This window comes from Brachyistius frenatus, unplaced genomic scaffold, assembly GCF_029030835.1.
Source record: "Brachyistius frenatus isolate BFR_SWC_R1_liver_20210118 unplaced genomic scaffold, ASM2903083v1 Contig_12, whole genome shotgun sequence".
NCBI lineage: Eukaryota > Metazoa > Chordata > Actinopteri > Embiotocidae > Brachyistius > Brachyistius frenatus.
This window is the reverse complement of record NW_027210611.1, coordinates 2,727,924-2,742,500: the sequence shown is the minus strand read 5'-3', so window position 1 is coordinate 2,742,500 and position 14,577 is coordinate 2,727,924. Positions and strand designations below refer to the sequence as shown.

Here is a 14,577-nt window from a genome sequence, read left to right as displayed (position 1 = left end):
CAGTTGAAACGGTGCACAGAGAAGCCTTGATAAAGTATCCAATAAAGCACAGGATGCAGACATTCTTGGGTCAACAGTAAGAGTTGCAAAGATATACTACATAAACAGCACAGGAAGCACAGCTGGGGCATATAATGCTGAAAAGTTTGGTTAATGTTCAAATGAGTTCAGCTGTTCAGTGGTTAATGTTCAGGGGAATTCAACATTTGCTGGAGATTGAGATCAACCTCCAGCAAAGGCGTGTCTGAGTGCAGAGCAAATTCTCTGCAGAAGTGGAAAACTTGTCTTTTTATGAAGTTTCTGACACTATTTTGTCCCTGTTTTAAAAGTAATCCAGTCACAGTAGCAGACATTCACTGACTACAGGATTTAACACTGCAGTTTGAGATTGTAATGCATATTAAAAGTAGCAAAGGATTCAGCTTGTATGGGGGCATATTTTAAACGTTGGGATGGTGTGAACGTGACAGTCATGCCACATGCATGTAAAACAGTAGCCAGTAGATGCTTAGTTTGATATTTATATTGCATCCTGTGGGGGGATGTCACTCACAGCAACGTTGTATAGATTTAAACATGATCATACAGCAGGATTTACACTCTCATTATAGAATCCCAATAACAAAAGTCCAGTATCGAGGATCTTAAAGCTGCGATCCATCTGAAATATAACAAGCAGAAGTTCCAGTTCTAAACATGGTATGGAGAACATGTGGTAGACTTGCTCTCCTTTCGTCAGTTTATTTAAGGGAAGCGTATATAAAACACACAAAGCGGGGACTGCCACATAGCTGGCAAAACCTACGACCAGCGTTCTGAGGTTGTGATGGGGAAAGCAGAGCATTACTTTCATAAACACACACGGGGGACATGACTGTCAGCCTGTGACCATTTTGGTCACACCAACTGACAGGATTGGCACTGTAGTTGTTCATTATGTGTAATTTCTGGCCTCCTTTACACCCTTAAAGTGAAACTGAAGAATAAATGGATTTACAGAACTCACAACGGCACAAGTCTTCAGGCCTTTGCAGCCGGACTTCGGACTTTTAAAATGCATGCGTGAACTGACACCTCACTTATCGATAATGAAATGCAAGAGTTCTGCTTCTGGCATTCACTGCAGGCTGAATTGTTTCCATCCTTGTAAAAAGTGAGCTAAAACGAGGACTAAAGCGCCGCTTTACACTGGATGTCTTATGGACACCGTTCCTGGCGGCTAAAGGCAGAACGTCTGAGAAAGCAGTTATTTGAGAGACAATAAGGGATCTTGATACTAATTGATACTTGATAATAATACTTAAACATTTAAAACTTTTTATATTTTAGATATCAGCTTCTACAACCATTTTCTTGTCATTAAAAATTAAGACAAAATATTATGCTTATTAAATCAACAATCATGACTTCTTGTAACATATCTACACACACCCAAACAAATTAAAAGAAGTGCAATTTGAATATGAAGAGTAGCCACAGCAACTAAAAATCCTGTTATGCAATTTAAAGGTGCCATATTTTACACTTTTCCTATGTTATATTTGCAGTCTTGATATCCATAAGAAGATAGTTTTGTGGTTTTTAGCACCAAAAATCATCTGAATATAGATTTACATCTGTCTTAAGCTCTTCATCTTAAGGTGTTTTGTGTCCGTGTCTTTAAGGTATGAATATCCCTCTCTTCATATCAATGACCTTCTCTTCTGATTGGTCGACTCTTTTCTGAGTGACACGGGCCAATCAATTGTTTTCTTTCGTCTTGCAGCTCTGCTCTCTGATAAAATGTTGGACAGTCGTCGTGCCGAGGGTGGACATATGACAGGAGTGTGAGTTTGTGATGTCACAAAATGACAGCAGTCCAAACAGCACAGTTGCTGAACTCAGGCTGTGTTCATTTGTCCGTGGACTGAGCATCTTGACACTTTCATAGTATTTATCAAGGACCTAAACCTACTTTATATTCAAAGAAAAAATAGGAATCTAAATCTATACAAAACTTGACCTTTAATACAGTGATGCAGTGTTAAAAAATGATTCTACAATAGCACCGGCTGGATGTTCACACCAGGTTAGTTGAGGTACCTGAAGTGTTGTTCGGTGACGCACATTACCAACATTTTAGACTTCATTACTTTCTTTCAGAGAAGCTTCCGTCACCACTTATATTCACGTCAGTCTCTAACAGAAGGTCACAGGAGTTCCTCAGCGAGAGATTTGTTTTATTAAGTCCAATAACTGACTGAAATGTTTCCCCTCGAGTCCTTAGCTTCATACCAGTGGACTTAATAGTTCACAGATGCTATATGATACTTTTCTTTACAATGCATTCACAGCCTGGTTTGACAATCTGAGCCGTCAAATCAAAAAGGAGTCATCAGGATTTGCTTTCAGATTGGGTGGAATGGTTTCCTTTTTACAACGTGTGTTTGCCTTTTCTTAACTTGTCTGACAGCTATGAATTTCAAATGGAAACCTGGCAAGCTGTGTCTTGACAAGGATCGCTCTCCCAACACACTTTGAAAATGAAAAAAATAATGTATGGTTTGAGGCGTACAGAGCAAAGCACTGACATTTTCCTCTTGATTGATTCATGCTTTGTTAAAATACTCTCTGATAACAACACCAAGGAAAAACACTCAAAGTCCCAAAACAAACAATTCGAGCTGACCCGGTATGTTACTTGTGACTGACAACCGTTCCACAACATTTTTATGACAAGCAAGCAGTCAGGGATTTAATGATGGTGCCGCGTGGAGTACCTGCCTAAGACCATTTGAAATACCAATAAGGAAAAATAAAAACAATTCCACACTACATGAGTAGTTTACTCCTGTATATGTCTGTAAATTATCAGACACATATTTAATTCGTGTTTGAGCTATGTATAGCTTTGAACAGATATCCCACTGACAAATGGTGGTATTAATTTACTAATACCACCGACATGACGTGCACATTCCTCAGGAAGACATGCATAGCAACACGTATCAGCATCAAATTTTCAAGCCCACATGCCTGGCAAAACAAGAGCCCATTAAAGTGACAGGCCTCAACTGTCTGTGTGACGTCTGTTTGTCTGAGACAAAAAGATGGTTTGAGAGGAGCTGGAGGGAGGCCAAAGATGACATGACACTGATCTCAGCGCTACTGACTCTGGCTTTTTTTTTTTTTTTTTTTTTTTTTTTTTTTAACACAAAGGCATATTTCTAGCTCGTTACAAAGACAGCCTGAGGGCAAAGTGTGGAGGAGAGAGAGGCTTGAGAGCAGAGAAATACTTCTTCCCATCTCCAGAGAAGAAGCTACTGGCCAGGGCTCGCTCTCAAGCGATGTTTCCACTCTGCGGCCAACCAGAAAATAGTCAAATAGTAACACAGATGTACACTGCTTTGATTTCTTTTGCCTTTACAAAAACTACTATTTAAAAATAGATTAACTTTTTAATATTTAAAAGAGTAGAGGTGATGGCTTTATGTTAATCAAAGTCAAATTTGCTGGAAATTTAAGATAATATTTTCCCTGGATGAAGGACTGTGACCCCTGCTGTCACACCACACAGGGTCACACATTCCAATATGGTGATCTGCAAAAAAATATCACTGCTGTTTACTGAAGAATGAACTCATTCAACTCACACAGGAGGAATAAAAGAATTGGAAAATAGTTCAGTTCTTGAATCACAAAAATCATGACAAATGTGAACTTTAAATCTTCGAGCAAGTGGAGATCATCAGTGTCAACAAAGACAACTTTTATACGGAAGGATGCGAAAACAAATGTTGTCTCTGACAACTCAGTGAAGCTCAATGATACCATAAAATATAGGATCTTCTTATTTTACTAACTTTTTACTGATTAAACTGTGTGGCCAACAGGATTAAGAAAAAGAACCTGGGCTAAAATCTTGTTTTTTTTTAAACTCATTCAGAATAAGTAATAAATAAAAATAAATGAATGGACATGTTAGTGCTGCCTCTTATTATTTTCATTAGCACAGAATCTGATAACAATTTTCTCTTATAATTGATAAAGTGCTTGCTTTGTAAAATGTCAGAAAACAAGAAAAGAAGTCTCCATCGCAATTACCAGTGCTTGTATTTGGGTTGGTGCCGAATTGCATCAGCCAGAGGGACATACGTTCTGAACTCTGTTGCTGTGATTGGTTGTAAAGTGTGCACTGCTGGGATTGATTGTCAGTAAACTAGTCCCTGACCCTATTCCTAACCTTTACCCAAACCGTCCTGCAATGTAGCAACCAATCACAGGAAGAGCGTTCAAGTTCAAACGTGAACGAAATAAAGACAAATTGCACCTTTTTTTGATTTTAGAAAATGGAAACAGTAATTTTGGGTGCCTGTGCTTTAAAAAAATTGTGGATTCATCAATTGTAAACACTTTCTATTAAGAAATCTGACTTATAAAGCATTAATAAATGATTTGTTTACATTAACAAGGCCACTAGTTACAACTTAGAAACTTTATAACAGGTGCGTTCTTGTAAAGTGGTACTAAATGTAGAATACAGTTGATTATCATAAAAGGATGATTGAAAGTGAAGCGCATGCATCTCCACAGTATCTACTTCATCACTGAATTAGAGCGCAAGAACATGTGTTTTCACATCATGGACCATTTTCTGTAGGTGTTTTTGTTTGAGGTGTTGTTTGAGGTGTTGGCACAGCAACACCAATTACACATGGAATATAACACCAACATATAAAACTCATTATTATCCTATGCAAGGTGGGATTCTTGCTGATGTTTGCTCAGCTTTGCTTTTTCCACTCCCACACACTTGCCTGTACACACTCTTCGCAGACATCACTGACCTACTCTCACGCTGCACCTCCTCCGCTGTCTTTCACTTAGTAACCCCGGAGTTTGTTTAGTCCTTTCTCTCTACCTGTCAGCACCTCCCATTGCCCGTGACATTTACTTTATATACATTTTCCAATGCAGCGGGTTCAGTGAAAACGGCTCATTTCACGCGGTAGAGCCTCGGCGTCGATCCCCCGAGGAAATCATTGACCGGCTCTAAACTTCGCCATCATCACTCCCTCTGTGGCTTTACATTACCGTCCTGGAAGTGACCCTCAGCTGCTAATTCTGCTCATTCTTCATTAGCTGGGTATGTAAATAGTAGAGAAAGTGTAATAATACTTTAACTCTTTCATAGGAGAAAACATCACTTTAACTTTTTTGGCCGACACAAAGCGTTTCCTCCAAGAATAAACTACAAACACACAGTTTTGTAACCACTGGTGCTATTCATACACTCACACAACCATATGTAAACAAAGGCAGCTCAGTGTCTGTGTATACATTAATCTCAAGAGGCTGGAGCAGTCAAAGCTGAAAACTTTACAGACAGACAATTGATCAAATACTCACTTAGGTCCATTAGCAAGCAAATAAACATTCTCTGGTTGTTAAAATTCGATCAATTATGTCTCGCTTTTCTCCGTTTTATATTAATATGAAACCAGCGTGATTGGATTTTGGAATTGAGTCATAGCTAGAGCCCAAACAAAAATATTTTTTATGTTAAAAAAATAATATTGCGTGATACATCATGATCGGATTTGTTTTAAATTCATATTGCTGAGCCTAAAATCGTTAAAAAAAATAAATTAAAAAAAAATCATACAGCTGCAGCTCTACATCAATGTCTTCTTCACTTAATACTCAGATTTCTGTTTGAATATGCAACTTCTGCAGGAGATATTCATGAACAAGTGATATAACAGATTGACAAACTAATGCGTAATCTCCCCTAGAGATAACAAAACCACCTGTTGAATAAGATCACAACAAAAACCTGAAACCACCACAACAAGTTAATGCAAAAATATTTGTTTTTGTTTTCAGCCAGCATCTTTTTATCCACCACACAAGATGAGTGCACATTGGTGTATGCAGTTACCAAACACACGTGCATGTGCATGCATGCGTGCGCACATGCATGTGGGCACTTACAACCTTAAGTCAACACCTACGAGAGTCAGTCGTGGCTGAACGCGCCCAGGCAGAACCCCCCCCCCCCCCCCCCAAAAAAGCCACAATTTCTCCATCAGCCTGAACTTGCAGGTTGTGTGGTCTGGTGTCTCCTAGATCACAACTAATCCCTCCCCCCACCCCCCCACCCCCTTTTTTTTTTTCTCCTCTCCTCCGAACTTCCCCTATTCCCACTGGTCAATTACTCTAAACGAATGTCAATCATTTGGTCCAGCTGTTGGTCCAAAACAAAGCCTCCTCTAGACAAAACCACCGCCGTCTGCGAACTTAACCTACACGAGACAATGACAGACACGAACATGTGTCCTGGAACAGTTCGAGAAACTAACCACGCTCACCTAAGATTTATCTGTGTATGGTAAAACATGTATTATTGATTTAAATTAAACACGGAGGTTTTGTTGGAAATTAAAGTCACCAGTTGTGATCTCCTTTTCTCTCCCTTTCACTTTTCCCTCCTGCCGTCACAGCATTTAAAAATGACCCTTGTGGGGGGGAATTGTGTGTTTTTCTCAGAAATGTTGGATGAACTTCAGACCACCCTGCCCAAGTCCCATCTGGTGTATCACAGCCCTGGCCATGCCAGAGGTAGTAGGAATGTGAGCGTGTGTGGTGTTTTCCCTCTGGCCCACTCTAACCATGGCTGACAATGTGCTCCAAAGCTTAGGCTTGAATAATTGAAGAAACCATGAATCAGTGTCCAATGACTCTCTGGTTCGGGGAGTGTCCAGGCTATCGTCCACCTCTGAGGAGAGAAGAAATCTCGCGCTGAACATTTTTCTCCATAGTGATACTGTTCATTCCCCGAATCATTAAAACCAAAAATAGGGGAAAGAGTAAACGATTATGTTTGAGGCTAAGATAAGATTAGTCCCTGGTTGAAAGCACTGGGTGTTGTGATTACTCCTAACAAGCTGTGACTGACACAGTACAGTAACATGACAAAACGACTTTGAAAACAAAGTGGTACTGGCCTGGGACTTAGCAAGTCATTAATAGTTGAGTAATGAGCCTTTCCGCGCAGTGGGAATGTCATGCAACGTCTATAAGCACTGCTATTCACAATGCAAGTGGGGGGAAAGTCTGCTATCTTGTATGACTTAACAGGATATGACCCAATGTTATGTCATCTGCTGTCCCTTCTGGTCATTTACAACCCACAAAGGGCATGTCGGACTACTCCCACTAATTGACTGATCGTGTCCTGTATATGTACTCTCTTGATATTTTAAATGTGACTGACATGTTGCGTCAGTCAATCTATTCTCACAGTTTTTCCACATTAAAATGTGTTTCTTTTTCAAATCATAAAATAAAAAAGAAAAGAAAAAAGGGTAGAATTTTTCTGTTCAGCCTGATTTTTTAATCCACAGCCAAGCACTGGTAGCTGAGCAGCGGGACTGCAGGACCTGGGTTTGGGAATGGGAGTGTGGGGCATGATAAGAGGTTTAACTGCTATGTGAGAACTCAAGGCTTCTAAGGTCAGCAGCTCAGTTATAGTCACTGTGTGACTGGCACAGATTGGGCGCACAGCACTGTCCGCATGACTCCCCTGTTCTAGCCCACGCCATGGCACAGAGCAGCCCTGTACCAGCGCACCGTCACACCAAACACGTTCAGGCACACATACTGTACTCGGCTCTCACCAATTCACACATGCCGACACAAGAGCCAGACTGCGGTTACTTGGTAGGGAATGAGACAGTTTGACTATAAACTCAAAGCAGTTCACCAAAGCAGATATCTAAAACGGGTGCAGAGACGGGAAATGTCAGGTTTGTTCGCTTCTTTTACACTTAGCAAAAACAATATCCCTGAATAAACTGAGTATGCAAAGTCAAACCACAAAATCCCAAACAAAATCCAAGCTGTTTTCTTGTGTCACTCATACCCTACTAACTTCAGAGTGTTAGGATTTATTTACTCTTACTACACGAAAAGATTTGTTATTTTTTTTCCAAAAAGGCCAACAGAAGCCTCAAAATCCCACATTTTCCCTTTTTATCTTCTCTGAAATATTAAATCTCAAACACCTTTTGTGACAGTGATTTCCAAAGTTAAAAACAAAACATGTTGTTGATTCACCTCACCCGGCAAATATTTCCCATTAGCATTTTTCTAGTGTTTTTGTGCATGTACACACAGCTCATAATATTGCCCGGAGTGAAAAAGTTGAAGTCTTGACAACTGCCTGATGATTAAAGCAGCAGTAACCTGTTGAAAGTCGTGCAATTGGGCCATTTTGCCAAGTGATACAAAAACTCCCCCAGGCTTAATCGCAGATCGTCTGCCGGGCCTCGGCCCATTCGTGTCAGTCGATGTCAGACTATGGCCATTCTCAAACTAATGCTTGGGCTTTATGGATAAATAAGCCTTTTGGGGCAAACCTTGGCATGTATAATAACACCCATTTGGGAAATACACACATCTGTACGAGTGTCTGAGAACACGTCAGGTCAAGCGTCTATTGGACTGTTTATGCAAGATGATCGTCCAGATAAAGAGCTGAGTCTAAGTCTGCAGTTCTGAAAAGGTGGTTAACTTTCTCTCTTCCTTGATGAAATTCACAGTCGCTGCAAACAGGTGGATGAGATTAAAAAGATATCATGTTGGCTTTTTAATTCTAAAATAAATCCCTGCATTTGTAAAAATCGCCTCGAGTTAAACACAAGAAATGCAGAGAAATTCTCTAGAAGACCAAACCTTAAGTGAGTGTTTTGTCAATCTCTTCTATCCCCACAGACCAGGCAGAGAAAACACGCCTGTGGTCAAGGATGGAAAACACAGGACATAGCGGTCGCGCTAACTAGCATCATCTCATCAATGTCCGACCACTAAAAGTATCTCGAGTCTATATTAGTTTCCCTGTTTTGCAAATTGCCCATGTCTCCAGCTCCATCTGCAAAGATCATCAAGTGTTTGACCAACAAGAGTTTCCTTCGATGGGAGTTTCCTCCCCATATCTTCTAACTATCCACCAATGAAGTGCACAGCTGACTGGTGGAGCTGAGCTGGAGCAAGCTTCGTTTTATAATCAAACATGTCTTGGCTGCGGTCTCTTCGGCACGCTGATGATACCAGAACTGTGCATCCGTAGGATGTGAGCGTGCCAAACACATTTTAAAAGCCTCACCAGACCATGTAATCTTCAAAAATATCCAGAACAACCATGTTATTGTACAGTATGAGCCCCATAACACACCACTGCAGAGACCACTGAAACCTTCTTAACAAAGGTGTGTACTAACTTCTCTAGTTTTCAATGATTCATCCTGCAAAATCAACACGCAAAGCTGTGCATCATCCAGTTTAAAGATGTCGGAATCTGTGCTCTGTAAATTATACCATGCAGGCTGATCACAGCTAAGCATAATTTAGCCAAACCTATTTTTGCACACTTGTCAGCCTTCACATTTAATGCTTTCACATTTAATTTCCCATTTTTCTTCACAAGAAAATTACAAAGTGCTGATTGAGGACCATCCTGCACTCTCAGAAGATGCTGCACCACCGTGTGGCATCCACGGGCATAGCAGGACTCTCCAGACAGACGTCAAACGAGCAGAGGACTCAGAAGCAGAGCACAGCTTAGCTCAAATCTGGATGTATCAAACAGAAATATAAAGAAAACAAAGCTCCCTCTTTTAAGAGGCTGTGCGGTCAGTTATCTAAGCCTCCAGGTTTGCGTGATCTCACCAGACCACACTGTCACAGCGCCAGTGCTGAGAGAAACCTATCTTCTTGGCTCATGCCAAAGTGATACCCTTTGAGGTGTGGCCGTAGCCACAGGATATCCTATGAAGTTGGGAAATCCCTCTATCAACGGTGCTCCCCGCCCTGCTGCACGTCAGAGCTAATCAGTCCTTAAGGCCTGGTAATGAGACGCCTGCCACCACTGTCTGCCAGGCAACGCCAGCCTGAGCCCACACTAACTCTGCTCCTTCTAATGAGTGGTAATCACCCAGCAGCTCCCCACAAACCACTGCAGGGATGCCGGCATGCACATAAGGCAGCCGAGCCAGAAGACAGGAGGGGAGAAAGAGGAGGGAACCAAAGGAAATGGCTTCATGGAACTGCTTAAAAAACAAATTATAACACGTTTGTGCTTTGCTAAAGAAATGAGGCTCCTTTGAAACACACTTCTGTTTGATACACAGCAGGAACCAACTCAGCAAAGTGATGAAATCCTTTTACAAGTGCATACTGAAGAAAAAAAAAAAAAAAATCACTCCTCAATAAATATACACTCATCCCAGTCGTTATCCTGTTGTTTTTGGCATACTGCCTCACCTAATGGAGCGCTGAAAACAATAATACCATCTGAGAGGGTATCGGCTCTACTTCAAACACAAACCGATGAGAGAAACTTTAAGAATATCAAAGCTATTAGATAGCAACCACTGTATTTGCTTCTTCTGGATGCTGCGGTGCCTCGGTGATCAGTAAATACCGGTTGCATGACTGCGGGCAGCTTTCCTGTATGTGTCGCACATGAACTAAATAAAAACAAACCCTTGATTCAGTGTGAGGACTCACATTCAGCGCACTTTACGAGACCACAGTATGACATGCCTTCTACCAAAACTCAAATTTAAACCAAGAAAGCTTATCTCGGCGAGCCATCTGAGCCATGATGCCACTTCCTTCGACGACGGTCTACACATTATCTCACCAAGTGCTGCAACCTGAAGTTAAGAAAAGGTTTGGTGAGCATCTCCGATTCCGACTCTGATGATAACGGATTTAGCAGAACCAGCACCTGCCACAACAGGCTAAAGGAGAGAAAATGAGTGTTCACATTCTTGTGGCAAAGGATGACAATTTAAGCGGGTGCTTGACTACGCCAGGAATCCCACCCCACCCTCGGCTGAGCAGACTATGGGCAGGAGAGATTGTGTTTATGTTACACTTACGCTCCACCGCACTCTGGAAATTGGGTATGCAACATTGACCCTCTATTTTGAGTAAATCAGTACCCAGGAGGCCCTAGGATGCCTCGTGCTCATGGAATATTTATTTGAACAGGTTTGTGCGAGTGTGTCCCCCCAGTCAGAGCCGAGCAAGACCGAGCTGAAGCGTCACCGGTGTCGAGTTTCTGGGAAGCTGGCCACGGGGCAGGCACATTCTGTGTCTGTGTCACCTGTGCAGGCTCTTTCAGTGTGTTTCATGTTCCTCGGCTGCAAGGCTAAATCATTCACTGACACTCATTCATATTCCCCTTCTCACTGGGCCGCGGAATAATAAATCTGGAGTATCGTAATACCACATGTCTCTCTGCACTACACAGGCCACAGATAGAGAACAGGCCGACAGAGGGAATTGAAAACAAGTGCTAACTGAATAAGTAAATATGCATTAACATTAGGAGCATTAAGGCTGATGTCAGCCTTAATACACGCTGCCTGCCAAGGGCGATGGTGCAACAGGAAGGGGGACAGAAACGGAGAGCGGGGTTACATTTGTCCTTCTAATGCAATTTTAGAAGTGAATTGAAACCAAAGACCGAGTCAGAGACGGAGAAGGGACTTGATACGTGCACGAGCATTACAGATGATGACGCGTTACTCACAGGGGCTTAGCTATTTCCATCATACAGACCTATTACAGGTGCCACACAGCATGTTTGCATCACCCAGTTTCCAAAGATGAGTGCCAACACTTTGGTGCAACACCCAAGAGAACAACATTCAACCAGAGATCTGCAAAACTGGTTGTAAACTACAACAAGCCAGGTTTGATGTTTACGGTGCGCTCTAGTGCTTCCCAGACTGACGTCCTCGTAAAGTTTTTTTCCGTGACACTTTACACCAACTTACATTATTCAGGATAACCTATGCCTCCAGGAGAAGGCAAAACCCACTTCAACAGGTCGACAGATTTAACATACCAGTCCAACGGGGCCCCTAGGGGACATTTCTTGTGCTCTCTTGCAGGTTCACAACAGTTCCCAGATCGCCTAACACTCCTGGATCCTGCACAACACCCATACCATAAATTTGACTCTGTTGGAAAGGCTTCAAGTGTCATCACTCTGCAGTCTACAACCATTTGTCTCCGTGTGTGTCTGCACCCTGTGCAGCCAGGACGGAGCACTAACAACACCCATCAACAGGGATATTTGCGGATACCACAGAAAAGCACCAGGATCTCGCTTGTGTTTTGCGCGAGATGCCACTCTGACAGGTATATTTTGACTAGACGTCCCCTTTTTCAGTTCCAGGTGAAACATGGCTGCTGCCCCACCTGACACGCTGACCTCATTTGAATGACCTTGGCTCCCCAGCACTGTAAATGTTCCTCTGTAACTAAGACAGAAGAAAGCTGAGAGTGCAGTTCATGTAAGCAAGACAAGTTGTAGCAATAGTAGCCAGTCTAAAGTGGAGGTCATAGTGGGCTACACCTAAAAATCCAAAGGCGTTCCCTGGGAATGACTTACTTTGAAATATACACGCTTGTGCTCTTTCTAAATTAAACGTTATAGTGTGGATGACATGATTTATGACGGTTTTTTTTTTCACGTTAATTTCCCTACACGTGCTTCAAGTGTTTTTAAAATTTTGATGGGAGCAGCAGAAAGAAAGAAAAAAAAAAAACAGCCAGAGTTGTGTGATGTTTATGCTGGAAGGGGGAATTTTCTGTGCAAGCTGAGCAGACGTTTCGGCCACCAGTTCAGTCAGTCAGATTGCTTTATTGTTACCAGCTGTTGAGTCTGAGGCATATATACACTCACCTTTCGCTCCGCGGCTGCTTCCAGAGTCGAGTGAGGATATGATTTTTACAAGTGTTTCAGCAAAATAATCAGCCGGACCGCTACCTGCCATTCAAACACGCCGGGGGTAACTTTACAGTGGGCGCTGGCTCATTTGTCAGGGAAAGAATGGGGAGAACTCTCCTCGGCCAACATTACTCCGAGGCTGCGTACATCTACCTATAATAGATGCGTTGATGGGCTACGGTTTAGTGGCCTTCAAAGTTAGATTTTTTTTTTTAAGTGTGAGCAGCTTCAGTGAGGTAAAATTCCTGCACCGACAACCTGCTGCAGACACCAGCTGTGAGGCCTCCAAGTGACACCCCGCTGACCCGCAGATATCCATGCAATCCATCATAAAATGAATCAAAATGACTGACTTTCTAATTTGCTGCACACTTTCTAAACTGACTTCAAGTTAGTTTTCAGGGAGTTGAGAGTAAAAAAAAAAAAAAAAAAAAAAAAAGTCGATACCTGCTTTGTAATTCAGAACCAATCAAATCAATGAAAGCAGCATGATGGGTAATAACAGTGCGTCTGTCAGTGCTTACCCGAAATATGCTGCAGTGGGTCCGGGCAAGTTGAGAAGATACACTATAACTGTGATCGATAACCATCCCAGGAGTAGGTGTCCATCCAGCATTTTGCTGCGGCTCCAGGGCAGATCATTTCGTTTCTCCTGAGTAGCTGTGTGAAATCCCTCGTTGGAAGTTCAACACTTCTTATACAGAGAGGAGCTGCGCTGCGCTCCTCCCATCAGCAGAGAGAGAGAGAGAGAGAGAGAGAGAGAGAGAGAGAGAGAGAGAAGAGAGAGAGAAAGAGAGAGAGAGAGAGCGCAGCAACGCAATACATACTGACAACTGATTCACAATTCCCTCTCAGGTTTCACATTATTCATCTCAGTGTGTCTTAATTTATGATTGGTGTGACAGTTTCTCCGCTGTGGGCGTTTTAAGCACTATACAGTGAGTGTTTGTGTAGACTGAGGTCAGTCTGAGCTGGACTGCACTGTATGGTAGAATACCTTCAGCCAGTGACAGCTTATTTTCAGAATGGCAAACCCTGGATTGGTTTACTTCAGCAGGAGCAGCACAATGCAGCAATACCAGTCCACATGCTGTAATACTAATAATAGAAGTCCAAACTTTTCTTATGAATTCTGCATTTTAAACAGTTTACTTAGATATACCCTTGAAAAGTAACTGCACATGTTTGCAGAAGTGTTGTCCGAAACATACTTAAATATTGCCTTTAAAAACAGTTGACATTTGTCAAAACAGTCTCACCACAAGGGCAACTCTGTCTACTGAGGAAGATCATGTGATATGACTGAAAGCCCCAGAACAGCCACTGGAGCAGTTTCACCACAAGTGCACCTCATGTTTGAGAAGTCAAGAATGAACCTAAAATCTTTTTTAAGTTTTGACATATTTGATATGAAGTTACAACTTGTTTATTAAAGTAGATCAAAATGTACACAGAAAACATAATGGGCTTAAAAAAATATGACACATTTTGTTCTACATTAAATTTGCAACTGTAAAAGCAGATTAACGCGTCAATGCATTAACAGGGACTTTTGATACTTTACAAGTTGCATTTTACTCAAACACATTTGAAATGCAGAATGTCTACTTGTAATGGAGTAGTTTATAGATTCTAGTATTGTTATTTATTACTTTTAATCACCCCTACCACCCTCAATGGAGATGTTTATTGTCCAAACTACCTGTGAGTCTGATTCTTGAGTCTGTATTTGAAACTAGTTCATTCATATATGCCCAGATGTTGTCATGACTGTGTTGATTTTGTTTCAT

General features: G+C 41.7%; 1 protein-coding gene across 1 annotated transcript in view; it reads right to left on the bottom strand.

Moving 5' to 3' along the window:
- Positions 1 to 13,517, bottom strand: part of wnt9a (wingless-type MMTV integration site family, member 9A) — an 18,771-nt gene extending 5,254 nt beyond the window's left edge. Inside the window, 1 exon segment of the mRNA XM_069692215.1 lies at positions 13,312 to 13,517. Within this exon segment, the coding sequence (XP_069548316.1) occupies positions 13,312 to 13,517 (206 nt within the window).
- Positions 13,518 to 14,577: the final 1,060 nt, after the last annotated feature.